The 20122-nt window shown below is 42.2% G+C and overlaps 1 protein-coding gene across 1 annotated transcript in view; it reads left to right on the top strand.

Annotated features, from left to right (window-relative positions):
- The first annotated feature begins 10047 nt into the window (after nucleotides 1-10047).
- The window catches only part of cyth3b (cytohesin 3b), a 45541-nt gene continuing 35466 nt past the window's right edge, over nucleotides 10048-20122 (top strand). Inside the window, exon 1 of the mRNA XM_006791477.2 lies at nucleotides 10048-10392. Within this exon, the coding sequence (XP_006791540.1) occupies nucleotides 10374-10392 (19 nt within the window). The 5' untranslated portion in view covers nucleotides 10048-10373. The remainder of the gene's footprint in view (nucleotides 10393-20122) is intronic.

Below are 20122 nucleotides of genomic sequence, written 5' to 3'. Positions count from 1 at the left end.
AGAAGGTTTAAGGCTTAATAACTGTTCTCTTTATAGCATTTTAATCTCACCGTAAATCCATGCAAGAAGTTGAAAGGTTCCTTGAATTTCATACATGAAGCCACCAGCCTGTTTGGATACTTGACACCTGCTTCCTCTGCTGGGTAAGTGTGATGATTGTGTTGTGTTGTGGTGCCCGCTGTCCACAGGGGGGAAGCAGCTTACTGAATTTCCTTTCCTATCTGTTGGAAACGGCCACTGAGAGCTGTCAATCTCTTTGAAGCTGATATAGGCTAATAAAACTATAAATATAGCTCACGATTATTTAGTCCCACACTGTGATCTTTTATAAAAATCTGTTATTCAGATTTAGTGCACCTGTGAAGGAAATGTTTAGTGTCCCTTGTACGATGTATCCGTTCCCTCGTTCTCTGATCTAAATCAATTTTTAAAAATCCTGTGTGACTAATGTCTGTGTTTGAAGAGGGAGTGGGTCTTTGCATTGGATCAATCTTAGCCACCAGATCCATTTGACACGTCCCTTCAGTGCGCACTTCCTTCAAGTCAGTTTCCAAACTGCTGACACCCTCCTTCAGCGCAAAATGTTCCCAGTAAACTTATCCTAGCCAGTCGCTCTGCAATGCCAGGCTGCAGTGTAAAACCATAAGGGGTTGCCAAGGCAACTGTATTTTTCCATGTGACAGACAAACCATCCCTCCTGCCCCCCTTTTCTAAAAAAAAAAAAAAAAAAAAGAGGATTTATTTTTCAGGGATTTGCCAGAGGAAATATTTTAATAGGGTTATCATAGAGAACTGGCAGAGAGAGGGAGAGATGGTGGATCACCATCTATAGATGGTGGATAAGTCGGGTTATCTTTACCCTGATTTTACTATTTGTACCCTTAAAAAAGAGGGGGTAGTGGTGTAAGGATTACAGAGTTTTAGCCTTTGGCATGTGCAGCAGCTCGCATGTGTTGTTTGACTGAATGTTAAAGAGTGATAACACTGCAAATGGCAGAGGTTCAGTTACAGCTGCAATGCAGTATTTTAATGTACAGCTCACATCTTTACACTTACTCATTAATTTTAAGAATTTATTGGTGTGGGAACTTGAGATTTCTTGACTTGAATTCAGAACTGAGGTTACTTCAACCTTTTAACTATGATTTTGTAAGATTGGAGTCTCTATGTCCAAGTCAAGATCATTTTTTCCGTTGTCCTTTTTACTCAATTAATCAGCAGAATCTATTATTCTGCACAAACACTATTAAACAAAATATCCCGAACCTCCTAAAATCTTCTTCTCCCAGACTTGCCAGACTGTTGTGTTTGACCTCATAACCCACTTTGAGAGATGCACATTACTGAGCACTATGTTTTGTTTAATTGTATGTTTGTTTGTTTCAGTCAGAAGGTGTGCTCATTTCTTTCTCACTTTTTCTTTCTTCATGGAGGAAGGCTTTAATTTTAGGAAATATCCATTATCACTTTATCAGTTTCACCGTACTAATACTGCATGTTCTGGAAACCTTCCACACAGATTTTGCTCCATCTTGAAATTCTAGCATCACACAGTTGTTGCAGATTTCTAGGCTTCACATCCATGATGTGAAGCCTAGAAAGCCTCTTCCACCACATCCCAAAGATCCTCTACTGGATTGAGATCTGGGTACTGTCGAGGTCATCTGAGTACAGTGACCTCATATTATGTTCAAGAAATAAAGTTTGAGATTAGCTGAGCTTGTAGCTGGTATTAACTATCAGAAAATGGGTACACTAAAAGTTGCAGCAGAAATCAAGACTCACCAGACCGGGCAAGTTTATTCCAATCTTCTGTTGTCCAATTCTAATGATATTGTGTGAACTGTAGCCTAATTATTCTGTTCTTAGCTGACAGGAGTAGCACCTGGTGTGGTCTTCTGCTGCTGTAGCTGAGATGCTCTTCTGCATACCTTGGTTTTGATGTGTGGTTGCCTTCCTTTCAGCTCAAAGCAGTCTAACTGTTATCTTCTGACCTCAGGCATCAACAACACGTTTTCACTGCTGCTCACTGATATTTTCCCTTTTTCAGACCATTCTCTATAAACTCTAAAAAAGTGATGGTTGTGTGGAAAATCCCAGTAGAACAGCAGCCCATCTGGCACCAACAACCATACCACATTCAAAGTCACTTAAATCACCTTTCTTTTCCATTCTGATGCCCAGTTTGAGCTTCAGCGGATCATCTCATTCATGTCTACATGCCTAAATGCATTGAGTTGCTGCAGAGTAGATATTTGTGTCAACAAACAGTTGAACTGTACCTAATAAAGTGGTCAGTGAGAGTATTTTGTAATTGTCTTTCCACAAGCTAAATGAGAAGATTGATACTCCTCTTGTGGGCGGGCGGCAGGTAAGAAGCTACTCTCAGCAACTAAAATAACAGCGTAAAAGAAGTGTTTCACAGTTTTGCTGTCAAGCGTATCTTTTTTCCTGGTAGAATTTGTTTCAGTACACAGAAGATAGCTGTTCAAAGTCTTTTGTTTGGTGTTGTTGGTCAGTCAGTTACTTGTAAACCATCTGTCTGGAAGTCACATACTATAAGTCCTAAAAACCCTCCACAATTTCCTGTGCTCAACAAATCTACTTTGTTTTGTCCTTATGAAAATCGCCCGTATAAAGAACCAATCCCAGTGTAACTACATATTTGAACCTCTAGCTCATAGCTCTCCCAAACTGTTTATGTGTCAAACTGTTTATGCCGATTGCCAAACTTTGTGTTTTGCAACCAAACAGGAAATGGGACCCAAACTGTAGCAACTAAATGTTAAGTCTTGTCGGAAATCAGCTGCTGACAGACCTGCACTTTCCAAACCGAGTCTACAGCGTGACTCACAGTGTCACAATTCTTACTTTGCTTAACATGTGATGGACTTTCCAATAGCTTGGCTGAGAGCCGTGAATATTTTATATGACACGCATTAATGCACACCTCCATGTGTAGCCAAACAATAATCCACACGATTTTAGCTGAGATGCATTAAACACTAAATTGTGATTTATGCTTAGTATTTTGGCACCAGAGAGCATTACTGTGTGAAATATCCTCTTCCTGGTTATTTCTGAGTTTCTTTTACAATTTTAAACGCTGTTGACTAGGGAGGGGAGACATATGCAAAGCGTTAAAAAAGATGAGATCAAGTGCTGAGATGAGCTCCGAGCTGACCTGAAAACTGAATGAAGGGGGGAGGAGAGGTGCAGGGGGAAGCAGCGGAGGAGGTTGGGTGGTACATTTGCTGTAGTCACATCGCAGGACTGAAGCAGGTAATGCAAGCAAACCAGTGTTCAAATGCATGCCTATTTTTGGCAGGTGTGATTATGACATTTTTCTGCATCAGGTTTTTTTTTTTCTTTTGCATTAATTTATTGAAATAGGACAGTTTCATGTTGTGCAGAGCCTCAAAAATCTGTCAATTTATATAATTTCTTTGTTTTGTTTTTATTGTTAGGAAAAAACAGGTTCATGCAGGAATGTGACAAAAAAAACTGCAGATTTTACCAATGATTTGCATCATTTTGTTTAATAGAAGGGCACAGTAATATTTTTGGGGTAAACTGTCAGCTGTATTGGACTCAAAAGCTTATTTTCATAAAGTGGTATTAAAGGATCACAGTTTAGCTGTGAATCCTTGCTGGGATCGTCATGCTTTTATCTGTGATCCTTTTATCTTTGATGTTGCACCCCCATGTCGCACTCTTCAACAGGCTTGTGTGCTGTATCCTGCATCAATAATCTCTTATTTATAATCACTGAAAATTTTTCTTGATTAACAGAAGCGCTGGGCTTTCTTCAGCATGTTTTGAACTATACACTCATTGCTAAAATCTTAAGTGAAGTAACCTTTGCCACTGGGTATTTAACTGCAACAGGTCTTGGAGGATTTTTGCTTTAGATGTAGGGACTCACTTACAGCTTTATGTTCAAGTTCTCTGAAACACACTGCCGTCTTTGTGAGCCCAAATAAAGACTCTACTCATATGTGTCCTTGGATCCAGAATATCAACTCAACTTTGCCCTTCAATCAGATGGTGTCAGGAAAGAAGTGGCCGAGATGCAGGGCTGGATATTAAACCAAAGAGCATGAAAGGAGGAAATCCTGCTGCCCTCTGCTTCCTGTGACCTCTGTCACACACGCCACATCACACCACGGCCAACCTCGTCACCCTACACAACAGGAAGGACATGCAAACCCCCGTCATATCCCCCAGGTTTAGGTTTGGTCCAGCATTTTGGATATAAACACACAGAGGAAGATGGATCAGGAACTTCCATTCATCAGTAGAATAATAACCTCCCATAAGGACAAAATTCATCAAAATAAGGATACGAATAAAATTGTCACTGTCACTCACTGATACTAGATACCAGAACACATAGTACTCCTCAGTAAGTCTGTTAATGGATTTACCTATACAGCAAGCTATGCTATTTGTCAGACAACAGCAGTAAGAACAAGAATAATGCCACTAATAATGCAAGTTTTAAACTTCATAAGACTAAATCAGATGAAATTCACATGAGGGGGGGGGGGGGGGGGGGGGATTACCTAAATTAGAAATTAGAGATCAACAGTTTTTTTAGGTAGTAAACATGGTTTTTTCTGCTCTAAATTTGGAGTTTTAACTACAGACAGAATAGAAAATGGGTATTACTACCGTGACATTCCATATTGCTCTAAAGTCCAATTACGATGCCTGGAGATGAGCGTTTCACCACTGTGACACATCATTTCTTCACGTATTGAAAGCAGGTGTAATAAGTAATGGATGGACTTCACTATACAACTGCATGACCAGTCAATCACTAATCACTAGCTAATTAGTGTAGATCCTTTTTATCACTTAGAATGACCAAAAAAAAATCTAAAATATACATAATGTTTCTGACCATGTCCATAAACTCATCAGAAAAGTGTTTTATGAAGGTTAGAACAAGGGAACGTTTGTTCATTTAGGACCAGAAATCTTTTTCCAACCACAGGTAAGGCTCCCTGCTGACCAATCAAAAGAATGTAGATCTGAGGCACTGCCGTGTTAGGCTCCCCTTTAACACCCCCAAGCTATTGTACTTTCTAAAAGTTTCTAAATGTTTCTCTTGTTTTCTTTATGTGCTTGAAACATGAAAAATGAGTTCAGTGATTTATTGAAACATGTAAACATATGTGGAAACATGCAGTTCTTCAGGATTCTTTAAGGAGATGTAAATCTCTTCTATGTGTTCTGGATTCTCTGTCAAGATGATCCCAAAATGCTCCTGTAATGTTAAAGTTCAAGCTCTGGGGAGGCCAATCCATGACTGATAGTTTTCCACTGTGAGTTAAAGGCTGATGGTACTTTTCTGTGTTCATATTTCCAACATTTTTGACAAGATCCCCAACACCACTGGCTTAAATGCAACAAACAAGACCCTCCACTGTGTTTTACAGACGGCAGTGGAGACTCACTCGGTTCTAATCCACCGTCCAGCTGGGGTCTCTTTTTGTGTGCAGTTTATATCTTCTCCTTGCTTCTGGGTTGGTTCTCCCCGGATTCCTCCCACTGTCTCAAAACATGCAATGCTAGATGAAGCTAAATTGACCATAGAAATTAGAAAATGGTCGTCTGTCTCTCTGTGTCAGCCCTGAGAGAGATGTTAACCTATCCAGGGTGTACCCCACCTCATGTCCTTTTATAGCAGGGACAGGTTCCAGTGCCCCCGTGACCCTGAAATGGATAGGTGGAAGAAAATGGATGGATGGATATTTGATGGCAGGGCTCGTGGTGGTTGCAGAAATATTTGGGTATGGACTAAAGGGTAGCGCAACTCCCATATATCAAAATATTACTCAGATTACTCACAGAAGGGAAGTGAAATCCCTGGAAATGGTGGGTGAAATGATGGATCCAGACATTTCAGGGGGTTGGGTTTGCCGTGTAAAGTGATTCCACTTGATTGCACTGTGAAGGATTGGAGTTTTGGGGAGATGGAGACTGAGCAAGGTTAGGGATGTGAAGGGGGTTGCTTATTTATGTAATTACATACGGCGGGGTCAGGAGTTTTTAAGGGAGGAGGTGAATGCCTTCCAGGCATCGCCGTGGTGACTGGAGCATATAAAGTGGTCTGACTGCTCAATCAGGTCACGTGAAGTCGGTCAGGAGTACCACAGACGTTTCCCATGATGGTTGGCCTAATCTACCAGACGTGGTCCTCCCTGGGGGCATGCACCCTTTGCAGCACGAGACACAACTCCACACATGCTCACTTCAAGGCATCATGTTTTTTGTTTTCTTTGGGGGTGGGGGGGCGGGAGAGATACTTTATGGCTTTTATTTTATTATTGAATAAAACAAGTAAATACATTCTGAGTCTGGGTGTTCAGTTGGCTCTTTACTGAAGCTATCTGGGACACACCGCGTTTCCTCTAATGACTCATAAACACATTAGCCTGACATTTATGTAGAATAGAGCGTACTGAGGGAGTTTGTGTGCCAGAGAGACAGACTCAAGAATCTAAATGCTTTTAATGCAACTACTCTGACTTTCAATGAGGATGCTCTGCTTGACGGGTCCAGTGATGACATAAATGGACAGTAAAACTATATTTGTCAAACCATATTCCCTAAGCTATCACCAACATTATATATATGACCCATTTTCCAGTTGTAGCGCAGAGAATATTCAAATCAGAGCCTTTTTGTGCATGTATGTGTGTGTGTGTGTGTGTGTTTGTTTTGTGCGTGCTATTTCACATCAGTCTACCACATATGCAAAAACTTCATAGCAATTGGAGCTGAATAACAAAGCCTCTTTCTGGTTTGATCATTGGAGGGGCTTCACCTAGATTCCCCCTTACTAAACATTCCCTATTTCCTGTTTGCTATTTCTCAATCACCACCAGACAAAAATGTTCCAAAAAAAAAAAAAAATCCAATCCAAAGAAAGTTTTTCACTTTCTTTTCTACTGCAAAAGCTGAAACTGGCACACATGTCCAGGAGTTGAGCTTTAAAACACATGGTTAGGTCATTAAAACACTTTGTGTCAGAGTGCAGAGAAAACAAACACTGTCTGGATGCCTGTGCCCAAGAGTCCTGTCTACCCGACATCTCACTGCACTAAACTGGACTTTGCTGGATTGAAGGGCTTCAGCGGGTTGTGTAATCTGCTGGCCCTGCTGATGAGCAGAAAAGGACTCTTTTTTGAGTTTCTCAATGTCCGCTCAGGACTTTTTAACCATTACTTTGTTGGAAGATGGAAAAGCACCATTAGAGTGAAAAAGAAGAGCAAAGACACAGAGCTGCAGAGTCACAACAATGATGATGTTTTGTATGCGTTTGTGGTAATGATTATTAGTCAAACTGAGCCTCATTCCATATGAAACAGGAGGGAATTTGGGCCTTTAACCTCACGGCGACATGAAGCAGCATTAGGAAAATTGACTCTGTTATGGCTGGAAAATGGCACTTTGTTTAGGACGGATCACCGAGACGGAAACATTTGTCTAAAAGAGACACCTATGAATAAACAAATGAATGAATACATTAAAACATCTGTTCGTGCTTGACCACTGGAGTAATGCACACAGGAAGCGGGACCTCCTCCTTCTCTGTGGAGGCAGGAATGCTATAATTGAAACCACGTGTGTCAAAGAAACAGAGTCTGCCAATATATCTCTTTCTGTATTCTTCACCCCCCTGTTTCCTAACCTGATGGCTCTTCTTTCTTATGCTCTCATCCAAAAGTGAAAATAATCTGAACTGCTCAGAGAGAACAAAATGCTGTCTCTAAGTGTTTTGTGAGGCCGCAGAGCTCACTGGATAAATAGATGAATCCCAATTTTGGGCACATTGGAAAGGTGGGCATTTCAGGCACATAGCAGCACTCTCCATGAGCTTTTCTATTATTGCTTGACGATCTTCTCTTCAACACTTTTTACCCCCCCCCCCCCCCCCCCCTTTTTTTTTTTTTGGAATTTTAAAAAAGTGGTTCCTTGGACATGGGCTGCTTTTTCACTCATTTTCAGTCCAGTACCTGACCATTTTCATTTCACTGCCATTAGATGATTAAAAAATAGATCATGGAACAGTTTCAATCTTGGTCACAATTTAAAGTAAATGCAATTACATAAAATTAAGAAAATACAATAAAGTAGTAAGATTTTTTCCCAATGTGTAAATAGTATTTAAATATTTAAATTAAATGTAAATATTTTAAATATTTTGCTTCCAGCGAGACAGATTTTCTTCTGTTCTTGAGCGCTTCCTGAAGATCTTTTAGATGTCATTTTCAGTCCAGTCCTTACAGGGTGGAGGATTTTTATTTATTCACACCACTTCACACTGACCTTTGAATCACGAACCAGTGTTGTGTCTACACATAACACCTCAGCAGAGAAATAATTTTCAATTGTATCTTTAGGCACAAACAGCCTGTTCACTCATTATTTGTTCCCACTTCCTAGTTGAATTTGCAAAATAATGCCAAAGATAACACAGTCTGACGAAAATCATATTTTTGAGAGATGCATCTGGATCTTCAGCTGGTCCATCTACAGTTCACTGAAGCCTCATCAGAAATGGTCTGAGAGGAAGGTTAGCTGTCAAGAAGCCATTCTTAAGGAAGGGAAACAAGGGGAAAAGACTGAGGTATGTCTTATGGATTGATGACTTTTAGGTTCAAATCATTGTCAATGTGTACAGAGGAGGTCAGGGAAGAGGTGAAACAGTGAGTGTAAAACACGGAGACTCTGTTATGGTTTGGGGCAGCATTTCACCTGGAGAGTGTTGGAAAATAAAGGTGGTCATACCAAACATGAACTTCCAAGCTCATTAGAACTGTACAAACTGTTTGTCTGCTTGTATGTATTTTCCTTGGATACTGTATTTCCATGTATGCTTACATATGTTTTTGTGTGTCTGTATGTGGTGTGAAAATCTGGAACAGTCTGAGTTTACAACTGAAACAATGCAAAAATATTCATAGATTTAAATTCCTCTACAAACAGTTTGTTTGGTCACAGTATACTCAATGATGGTTATAGTGTGCTCTGTAATGTTCGTTCTTTTACCATTGCTGGTATGGATTCAAAAAAAAAGAAAAAAAAGAAAGTGTGTGCATATGTATGTACATGTGTGTGTAGATATATATGTATGTATGTATATGTATGTGTGTTTGTCACTATGTAATTATTATTGCCTGTTACCTGTGGTAACGCAATTTATAATTAATATATATTCTGTATTCTGTTATGAAGGTTCTATTTGTTGTTGCGAGCTGCCATTGAGATGCTTGCATGTGCCCGGGGTTGTTGATGGTTTGTTTGGTTGCAACGATGGGCGTAGCTGTGGGAAGCTTATTGTTTTTTGTTGATGAGTGAGTATAGGGGTGGGATTTAACAAGTTTTCTTCGTCCCACTCCTTTTCAGGTAATTTTTGTTTTTTGTTTTGTGCACTTTATATTTAATATATGTATTTTTGTTGTGCCTGAAATGAACAAATAAATGAATGAATGAATACATGCTACAGCTATTTCCCATTTTCCTCTGTGCAGAATAATATTTACTACAAACCCACGTTATAATCGTGGAATACAAGTAACTTAAAACTGTAGTACCAGTAAATTTCCAGCAATAATTTTATGCCTAAAATGAAAACAACAAAAAAAGCACCGCGAATTCCCATTTTTTCCAGATGATCCGCATATTTTCCGCATAACTTAATTTAAAAAAAAAAAAAGTCTGTATATCTGGTAACCGGTGCTCTCTGTAGTCACGTGAGTGCTGCTCGGCGACGAATGCTGACTCGCAGCAAGCGCAAGCTGTGCAGCGGAGCCGGGATGCGATTAACACCTTGGATCTTTCCGTCTGCCCAATTATACGAGAACTACTTCCGGTTGTCAGTTCCAAAAATAAAACTCACTCTTCAATTTACCCCGTGTCTCACCTGTACTCGAGCATGATTCGTTTATTTTGAAGTCAAAATAACAGTACTTCCGGTGCTTGCATTCGCGAGCCGACCAACTTGACCCAGCCGTGTGAAAGGCTCTCCTGATACTACTGGAGTGAAGGCGTATTTGGAGGGATAGCGATAACACGCTCGGCCGGCGGTGCGGGCTAAAAGACGAGCAGCTGCCGCCGCCGCTGCATCACGGACACACCGCTCAGTGACCGGCGGACTGAAGGAGGCCCGGGGAGATTCGGAGAGGCGTGAATGGCAACAACATTTCCTAAAAGAAAACCCTGCCCGTGAGACAACCTGTATGCCAAATGCGTCCTAGAAAATAGGACGCGCGTTTGCAGTAAATTAGACGTGGGCTCGCACGGCGGAAGTTTCTGCGATCGATTTTTTGGGGGGAGATCTTGGTTTATTGGCTGCAGTCATGGACGAGGACAACCAAGGTATGATTCATTGAGTCGTTTCATTCCCGTGATTTGTTGCCATTTCCCTAATCAGAAGACATGCGCCTCTGCCTCCTCAGTTTGATGATGATAATAACAACAATAATAACAATACCAATGCTATAATAATAATACATTTGGACCTGTTTGCCCTCAATTTCAGTAATCTAGGACTCTAAACAGAGTTGCTTTGACACCAAAGACATGCCACAAACAGTATTTTGTGACACTAACAAGAAGTTGGCTTCTAAATGTGCAGAAAGCCCCTCACTAATGTTGCTGCTTTCAAGAGCAGTTTAATGTCTACACTGAGGAGGGTGATGATCGACACTCAAACAGATTATAGGGCTCGAAGCGTGGATGAGAATCAGCGCATCAGTGTCGGTATGAGATGCCGTGAGTATTGTGTTTTTCCTGTGCCTTTGCCAGCTGTGGGCTGGTGCCACTGTGGCCCAACAGGTCCTGTCACGGTCAGCCATGCATGGCCACCGAGTCGTTTATTGACTAAGGCTGAGCTTTTGTTGCAAGAATGTGTTGGCACGGATGCATCTCTCCAACAGGAGCCTGCTCATCGTTCAGCACACGGGTGGGTTTAGAAACTTTTGAATGGCAGGGCAGACTTTGGCAGGGTTATTTGGGAGTTGGCACAGGGAGTTGAGTAGAAACGCGTTTACAGTATTGCAAGCACTGTTCGTTCTTACGTTATTACTGTGCAATGAAACTATGTAAATAAATACTTGCAAGGTAACTCTAAGTAGCCTGGAGCCATTAACACAGTCATGTAAAGGCTCCTTCACCCCTCCTGCATATAAGATACACTTAAAGCAACACAAAGCAGCTACACACTGTAGTTTCTATCCTTCTGGTTGTTTAATTTAGGGTTCTGGTAACCTGGGGTTAATCCATGATACCTGTCACCGGCTGACTCAGGCAGAGCAGGCCAATCAGATTCCAGAGGGACCACCCCCTGTTAATCATACACTGCACAAAATCACACTTTAAATTGGCCAAGACCCCTCCAGGTTAAAATGCTCACTCCTGTTGTTTCAGGTCGGTGGTATTCAGTCCCACTGGCTCACCGCTTACGGAACTGCAGGATGTGACTAATTGCTTGCGTACTGCATGCACGAATGCACGCATGCATGCATGGCACCTGGGTATAAAGCAGCCATTGTGCTGGGTTCAGGCAGCCGGGCCTCCAGCGTTGGGAGACGTCAGCATAGCCACACAGGCAGACATATGGTGCTGTGACACCAAACAGAGGTAGCTGTCAGCAGCCTCACAAATTTAATGTCTACTTTTCCCCTTATGGCACTTTTTGCTGTGAAGATAGATAGATGGATAGATGGCTGGACACAGGGAGTAAAAACATCAACAGTTTGCTGCTTATTGTCTGAACAAATGAGTGCCTACACAGCTGTACACACGGGCCCAATGGAAGGCGACAGACTAAAGTAGAGAATGAGCAGCAGCAAGTTAGTCAACGAGGTCCACTGTGCGACTGTCGCTCCTCACAAAGTGACACACACACAGAGACTTTGCCAGGCCACAAGTTAAGCAGGAGGGAAGACTGGAAAGTGGCGGGTGTAATGACCGAGAAATGCGCGAGGAGGGAAAGCACGTGTGACCACAAAGAGAGCGAGAAGCAGTCGTAGTAGCGGCGATGGTGAGATGTCTGAAAGGGAATGAGAGCAAGACAGGAGCAGTGTATGCGTGTTTGTGTGTGAGAAAGAGCGTGTGGATGGGCTGGATGAAGTGCCAGGACAAACTTGGAGAGTGGCCAGAGAAGTGTGGAACGTCGCCAGTGAAAGACGACGAGGGAGAGTGGCGGCGGACTGCATATTCTTTCTGAATCAATTCTCCGGCGTGTCAGTGGAGTTTCTCTCAGCAGAAAGTTCTTCTTTTCTGTCATTATTAACTCACTTAACAGCAGGTGGTCTCAGCTTCTCTGTGATTATCTATTAAACCAGGTCGCCCTCTTGATGGGGACTCACTTTTCATTTCTTTTTCCATTTTTTCTTCCCCTTATGTTGACATATTCTCTTTGCTCTGCTCAAACCTCTTAGCACATGCTTTTAGCCATGCTTGGCTAAAATGTCAATTTTGCATCCTTTTCAGACATTTTTCTTACTTTTTTTTGGGAGTCTATGCACCATGATAAGGTTCTGAGTTTTTGTTTTGAGTGAAATGCTCGGCTATTTAATGCATTGTGGTGAGATTGTGTGCACTTTTTTATTTTTTTACTTTTTATTTTTAAAATTAGAGAATGTGGAGATTCGTCTTTGCCCGCTTGGACATGCTGTAAAAGGCTTAGCGAGAACGGGTGTATCGTAATCCAGCTGACACACATGACATTCAGCAGTACAATGCCTACTGCCGCAGTACTCCCCTCAATGGACAATGGGCCAACAAGAGGGCCACAAAGCTCTGCTACAGTGAAGCCTGCCTGACCGCACTGACACACTGTAGCTCGCCGTCAAACATTCCCATTTTGCAAGACCGACTTTGTCAGGCTGTCAAATGTACACCTGCATCATCTCCGCTTCCCCTGCTTTCGCTCTGCAGGTTTTTGTTAGTCGATGAGCTGTTTTACCGCGCTTTCAATCAAGTGATGCCCATGTGGTAAGAATCGGAGCATTAGAGATAGACTTTGGCTTTGCAGCGTACCTCATGATTTTGGCTGCAAATCCTCTCTATTTACACACTGTGAAACCAGCCATTTAAACTTGGCAAGGGAGTACGTGAGTGTGTGTTGCAGCGTGTGGTCTGTGGGGTTGCGGCACGCTGGCGCTCAACTGAGGCAACAACAGGCGCACACAGCGAGGTGGGTTTTAAGATCTTAGAGCCATTCATCTGGCTGCTGCAGGACGGCGCCCGCAGCTTCCTGCTGTGTTCAGGATTTGCGATTTGGATCGTGGGAGTAGTTTTGCAGCTGCTGTCTTCTTCCTCGCAGCCCACACACTGAGAAGTGGCCTTCAAAAAAACACAGGAACAAATTACTGCTTAATTGTGCCCACCTGTTGTTAAGCTAAATCTTCCCTGTTTGTATTTTAACCCTTTGGAAGGGGGCTCACCTGGTTCACCTGTGTGATAGGTGGATATAGAGAAATGGCTCTGGGGAAATTGATAGGTCATGGCTTTTGATGTCAAGTCTGAGGAGGCTCCGGCAGGCAGGCTGGCAGTTAGCGTTTGTACACTGCCTGTGTGACAGTGGAGAACCTGAGGGCCCTGCAGGATGTCAGGGAGCAGCAGTGGGGTGTGAAGAAGAGGCTTGGATCTCTGCAATGTTTGATGGAGTTCTGCAGAAGACACATGGGGCCCTTGCAGATTGGGTTTTTAGTCTGTTTTCCTCCGCGTACCATCAGCTGTGGCTCATTTAAAATATTCTTAATTTAAAACCCAAAGCTGCAAAGCTACATTTGTACTGGGGTTGAGTCCAGCAGTTAATTGAAGAAAAAGCAATAATCGATTTATTCTTATTACTGTAAATTTAACACATACTAAGAATTGGCTGTTAACAATTTCTTAAGTATAAAGACTTTATGCCTTTTTTTCAGGTTTTATCTTTGTGCACACAAAGAAAGTAGATAGAGTGTAGTATTGATGAGTTCTGTCACCAGTAAGGATTTTCAGATACACCACCTCGGGCTGGCTCTGTGGAGTTGACGCCGTTGAGCTCTCACCAGGCCCCTCGTTTGTCATGTACTTTATGACTCAGTTACACTAGAGTAAAAATAGTGTGACAACCTCATTCCAACTAGAAGAAATTGGTGGTTGCTTGGTTATTGTATCATTAAAAAAATTTGCTGTTGTTGCCCAGAGGCTGAATATGCAACACCTTTAATCTGTGGGTCACCACTTTTGATCACAAGAATATTGCACAGGTCACGTGATGGGAGGCAACCAGTCTCCAGACTGGTTGCAATCACTCTCAGACAGATTGGCAAAGGTTTGCAAGTAACTGCTCTCTAACCTATAAAAGCAGACAGATTGCCAATACATTGCAATTTATCTGAGTCAGTCTGTGACGTGCCTGTTTGCAATAGACTTGACTCAGCTCAATGGTTGTATTCTGGTTATGTTTCTATATATACGCAAGTTTGCCCAAAATCTATATAATTTTGCAGTGGCTGTCTTGTATGTTGCCTTCTGCACGCTCACCACACAGAGCCTTTTCTAGTTGTGTGAAATATTTCTGCTTTGTGCTTCATGTGAAAAAGGACAACTTTGGTAAATACCCTGACCTGATTCCCCCTGAAATTGCCAGAAGTGGATGTGCAATAACCTGATTCATTGTGGTGGATTTCTTTTTTCCTCCCTTAAATGGAGCAAGCTCACTCTTGTATATATTACGATTCAATTGGCCGTCTGTCACAAAACCAGTGATGCTTTTAAAAAGTTGGTCTTTCGGAGTGAATAAAGCTGCATTGTGGTGAAGGCTCAACTAAGAACTGCCACAGCTAACCTCAAAGATGCTTAAAAATAAGACAAATGAGACTCAATCTCAATCTTCTTATCTGACTCTTGGCAGTTATGTCTATATCCCAGCTACTTCTTTATATTTGATGTTCTCATGAATTTCTGAAGGCATGAAAGCGCAGTGGGATGTGTACTTTTGTTTTTTGTTTCCTGTGTGTTTTGGTATCATAAGCTCACATTTTCTGATATTGTTTCAGCATTTTTGCTCGGTCTCTTAGACTGTTTTGCTCCCACCAGTGTGACTCACCTCTGTTAAGTATTGTGTTTCTTCCTCTGTTGTGGCTGCCGAGTGCTCTCATTGCTGTCAAACACTGGCGGCCATGGACAAGCAGTCACACTTGCATTGGCTCAGTAACTTCCTTGAGAAATCAGTGTGGAGATGGACTTCTGGGTTCTACACTATTATGGCCATTACTGTATAGACTGAAGTGTGTATGTTTCATCTTTGAGAGGATGGTGAACACAGAGGTCTCTTGTCAACTTTGGCCTTCCAGAATATCAGATAGCACGTTATGTTTAACCTTGGCGTCCCCTCAGTGGTTTAAGTTGGACTCGGTACACTTTAAGAAAGACTGACACACATGGAAATTGACTTTTTGGATTTAGTCCGTTCCAGTGCCTCAGCTACCGTAACAATAAGCGCTAAGTTTCAAGTGAACGCGAGTCATTTGCGTAAATCCTCTTGGACCTCCGCTCTGCCTTTAAAAACAGGTTTGAGGTTCTTTTATAAGAGGCCGTGACGCTGATGGCAGACTTAACTTTTGTCAGGAGAAATGGAGGAAAGTATAGCAAAGGGCTTTTTAAAGGAGTATCCAGTTTCCCCTTCATCACCCATGCAGTAGTGTGCAATAAAGCCCCACCGCTAAGCCTAGTCACAGATTGGAATCTGTCTTTGTAGCATTAAACCATCAAGGGGCTTGTAGTGTGTGCCGCCCCCCCCCCCCCCCCCCCCCCCCAAACTCTTTGGAAAGAGAAATCACAGCATGCATGCTAGGGGTCCCAGGACTCGGAAGTCATGTGCTGAAGTGAGTTTTAGCCAAAGGATGTCCTGCTCTACTTGGGCCTTTTGGGAGTCTGGGTTCATGGCTCATTGGTGGTGGTGGTGGGGGGTTCAGGTCTGTAGGAAAGGGAAGAGAAAGCTGACCAAAGTGGACAGGAAAAGGGAGGTTTGGAACAATTATGTAAGCACAGAAAGATTGTTTGACCTGCTGAAGATGCAGGAAAAAGGTGTATCCCCCCGTGACTGCAATTCTTCACAGTCTACACACACATCACACTGTACTTTAATCTTCAGTTACAATGTGCAACTATGATTTGTCAGGCAGACGTACTAATTTTGTTTTATTAAAACAGATGCTGCATATTTCTTGGTGAAGGCTTTAACCTGATTACCATCCCCCAACGCTTCCTCTGTCTTTGCACTTAACGACTCTGTTTTACTTCCCTGAACTCACTAAAGTCCTCTCTGTCCCTTTGTTCCACTGATTCTTACTTTTCTATCCATCTTTTTAACCATCATGCAGCACTGTATTCTTCATTCTTCTGTACATATATATATATATATATATATATGTATATTTCTACAAGCAACAAAAGCATCAAAATATAACAAAATATTGATAATGAAACAAATGTTAAAATGTAGTCCCTTTTTCCTCATTTACATGCATACACCCTGTAACATATAAGACTGTAGTACTTGACATATTGGTTCATTTTAAGCTTCAGGCTTCAGTCACACTGGATTGGAGACCACTCTGTGACCCCCTGGAAACCCAGCCAGTAGAAAATCCATTGAGTTGTGACTCAGAGCCAGGTCACTTTCTAAACAATATTAGAACTTGTGAGCTGGACTTTGGCCTTGGGGGAAGTGCTCCTTTATGCTGACAGCAGCCAACATTTATATCGAACTGAAGTCTCGGCTTGGTTTGAAGTAGAAAATGCTATAATGTGATATCATACTACGGTTGGACGTGTTATGGAGAGGCTTTAGTTTTATGAAAATTCAAAGCATATAGTCATTTCTCTTGTCCTAATGCTTCTTCCCAGCATAGCTGCTGAACAGACAAAGGAGAACTATGAAAGTCCAGAACACCTTTCTTTTTAGCTCTGTTGTCCACTCTTGGACACTCAGTGTGTGTGCGTGTGTGTCTGTATGCACGTGTCTGTGTGAGTGTGGAACATCTGGCTAGCCCCCAGCCTCTTACAGACCTCTTGTCTTTCCCTAAGGGTTTGTGGCACTGCCAGCCCAGCTTTTAGGAAGGGATTTGTAACAGTCAGTGCCTTTACTCACGAGGTCAACGTGTCAGTAAACTGCTACAGCAAACCCCCGGTCTTTGCTTTTTTTTTCTTTTTTTTTTTGCAAAATGTGCATGTTTCCACCTCCTACCCCCACTGCCTTTTTTGCTGTAAGATGCTGCTGCATCATGCAAAATTCATTCTTCTTTCATCGTGAGAGAAAACGAGCTGTGACTGCGCCGCTGGTGCGGTGGAGGAGGCTGAGGTTGTTGTAGTCATGTAGTCTTGGCTCTCACGTCCCCCATCATCAGCCATGTGCAATTCAGACTAGCAGCAGTGCTCCGTTTGGCTCAGAGAGAGGCTAGAAAAAGTGCAGAAGGATGACCGTGTGACACACGGCACACGGACTCTTGAGCAACCTGTCAGTGTGTGTATTGGTGTGTGCATGATGGTGTATTTTTACAGGGAGTCGGTTTGTATATGTTTAGGCGAGGGAGATGGAGACATGCAGCTGTGGCACGGTTTCAAAGAGAGTCTGATAGGGAAGCTGATGCTGCAGTCAGATACTCAAACTAGGTTAGTGGTGCAAGGCTCAGCCCAGCTGTGTATACCTCATATTTCTACAGAAACGTGTTTAAATGACTCTGAATGTATTCATCTGTGTAGACATTCGCACGCAGAGGTTTAGTGAGTCCTGTAAGTCCTCTCCACGCTTAGACAAATGGAGATCAATCAGGCAGAGATAACATGACATTTAGTGGATTATAGGTCGTGGGTTCGAGTCACTTGCTGCCACTTTCCTACTTGAGTGCTGGAAAACTTACAAATGCACATATCTATATAAACAGGATTCAAGAAAGATGGCAACCCTGAATGGAAAAAGTGGTGTTTTCCTCCAAGTCTGTCATGTGAATTGTAGTGTGATGTGTCACCAGGATTTTCTGCACTTCATGCCACAATTTAAGGTTCTTTTCCTTTGCCCTGACCCTTGAATTGTTAAATTGTTTTCCAAGACAGGATGTCTTTTGTTGCTGTAGTGAAGACTGCGAGTCGCCCTGACAGAGCAGGTCAGGCTGACAGGCTGCAGAATAGTTCGCAAGTGTACTGATAAGCAGGAGCATCTATGTGGACAATGGTAGCTCGACTCGTGGCCGCACTTAAATACACATTCACACGACCCCCTACGGATAAAAACTCACACTTCTTGTCCTTGTCCACAATCTTGCATCCACAGCATGTAACTCGTGGCACATTAATGGCACAGCAACCACTTCTAATGATTGGGCACGCTTGATCAACCAGCATACTCACTACTAAAATCCACACACACACCGGTAGAGAGGGGCCCTTAGGGTTATCTCAGGGGTCGAGTAATTTACAGTCACTCTCAGGCACAGGTTCATTCACTCTACTTGTTGGCCTTTGCCACATTAAATATCTGTCATCATCAAAGGGAAACTATTGTACTTTTTCTTAGTTTCTGTCAGTGCATGTACAAGTAATCCCTGTGAGACAGAAGCTGGGGTTCAGACTGCTTTAAATGCTCCATTTCAGGCGGTTTATTTATTTTAGCATCTGGATTATGTCAAAAAGAGCAGAAGCTCTTTCAATACAGGCACATGGCTCTGACTGAATGTACAGAAGCTCCACCCACCTGGTGTTCAAATACTTTATTTGTTTAGGGCAGCCAATCAAAAGAAAGTCAGCTCAAAGTGTGAGGTGCTGATGAACTGAAATGAAATGAATATAAAATAAATAAGGATTGTTTTGAACTTTAAATTGTGCAAAGCCGGTCTAGTAGAGTTCAACGGGGTGTTTTTTGTCTTAATTATATAATGTGGCCAGAGGAGCATGATGCAAATGCTCTGTGATTAATTTCCTCATCATAAATGGACTCAGCTGATACACAAACTGAAGCAATAATGAGTAATTATTGTTATTTTCCTCGTGGTAAAATCACCAGCTCTCCAACGCTGACACTCCCAGGGGATATGTTGCTGTCATAAATGCCTGCAAGCCATCAGGAGGCAATACATGTGTGTAACTATGTAGTAAAACATGGGATTTTCAGCACTGGTCTGTATAAAAGGAAGTGGGAAACCAATCTGCTAGCTTTCAGTTAGATTAGAACAGCTGATATTCAAATGTGTCCTGTCTCCCCAGTTGCTATTTTCATATCTTCCAAATCATTTTCCTCATGCACTTTCCCTGTATGACCCTCATTAGCCACATCTTATATGTACAGGACACATACAAGGAAGCATGTGTGGCTAATCTTTCATGCACTTACAAAGAAGTTAAACGCAAAAATCAAGTTCCCCGGGCGCACTTCGGTAATGCTGTTTTTTCTGTACATTAAAGGTTAGTGCATCATCATTTCCACAGGCAAGCTTCATGAGCTCACAATTGGTCTTGTTGATTTGGGCTCCGCATGTTACAAATTAATCGACCCTGACAACCAAAAATTGTGTTTATATCCAGCACGCAGTTCTAGGCACTTGTCTGGACTCTCATCCATCATGCGCCACCATTAGAGAGGCGTCCAATTGGGCCCAGTTTGCAGCGGGACAAGCGAGGCCAAACATACCAGCTAGTCCTAAAGAGATATCTTCAGCAAAAAGGCAAAGAGAACATCCTGCAACAGAAGATGTGCATCAAACAGAGAACTGATCTCTTCTCACAGTATTACAAGAAGAGACAGTCGACACTGAGACGCTCTAAATCCACATAAAAACTGTGGCGAGCTCTCCAAGATGCTACGCTCAAGCTCATTGCCAAGTGTTATGCTGAGACACCTCAGTGTGTCTAAACATTATCATTATATGAAGTACTTGTGTCAGATCTTCCATTTTTACCATTTTGTGCACCTTCTGCACAGCACAAAAGCATAACATGCTCTGGAAAATATTATAAAAGCAAATATCATCCAGTTATAACAACAATTATGCTTCCAGCAAAAACACATTACAGCAGTACATAGAAAAGAAACAGGGTTTAATTAATTTTACCGCTA

Source organism: Neolamprologus brichardi, chromosome 4 (genome assembly GCF_056152115.1).
Source record: "Neolamprologus brichardi isolate AB-2024 chromosome 4, ASM5615211v1, whole genome shotgun sequence".
In the NCBI taxonomy this organism is placed as follows: Eukaryota; Metazoa; Chordata; class Actinopteri; order Cichliformes; family Cichlidae; genus Neolamprologus; species Neolamprologus brichardi.
This window is presented reverse-complemented; position numbering and strand designations above follow the sequence as displayed.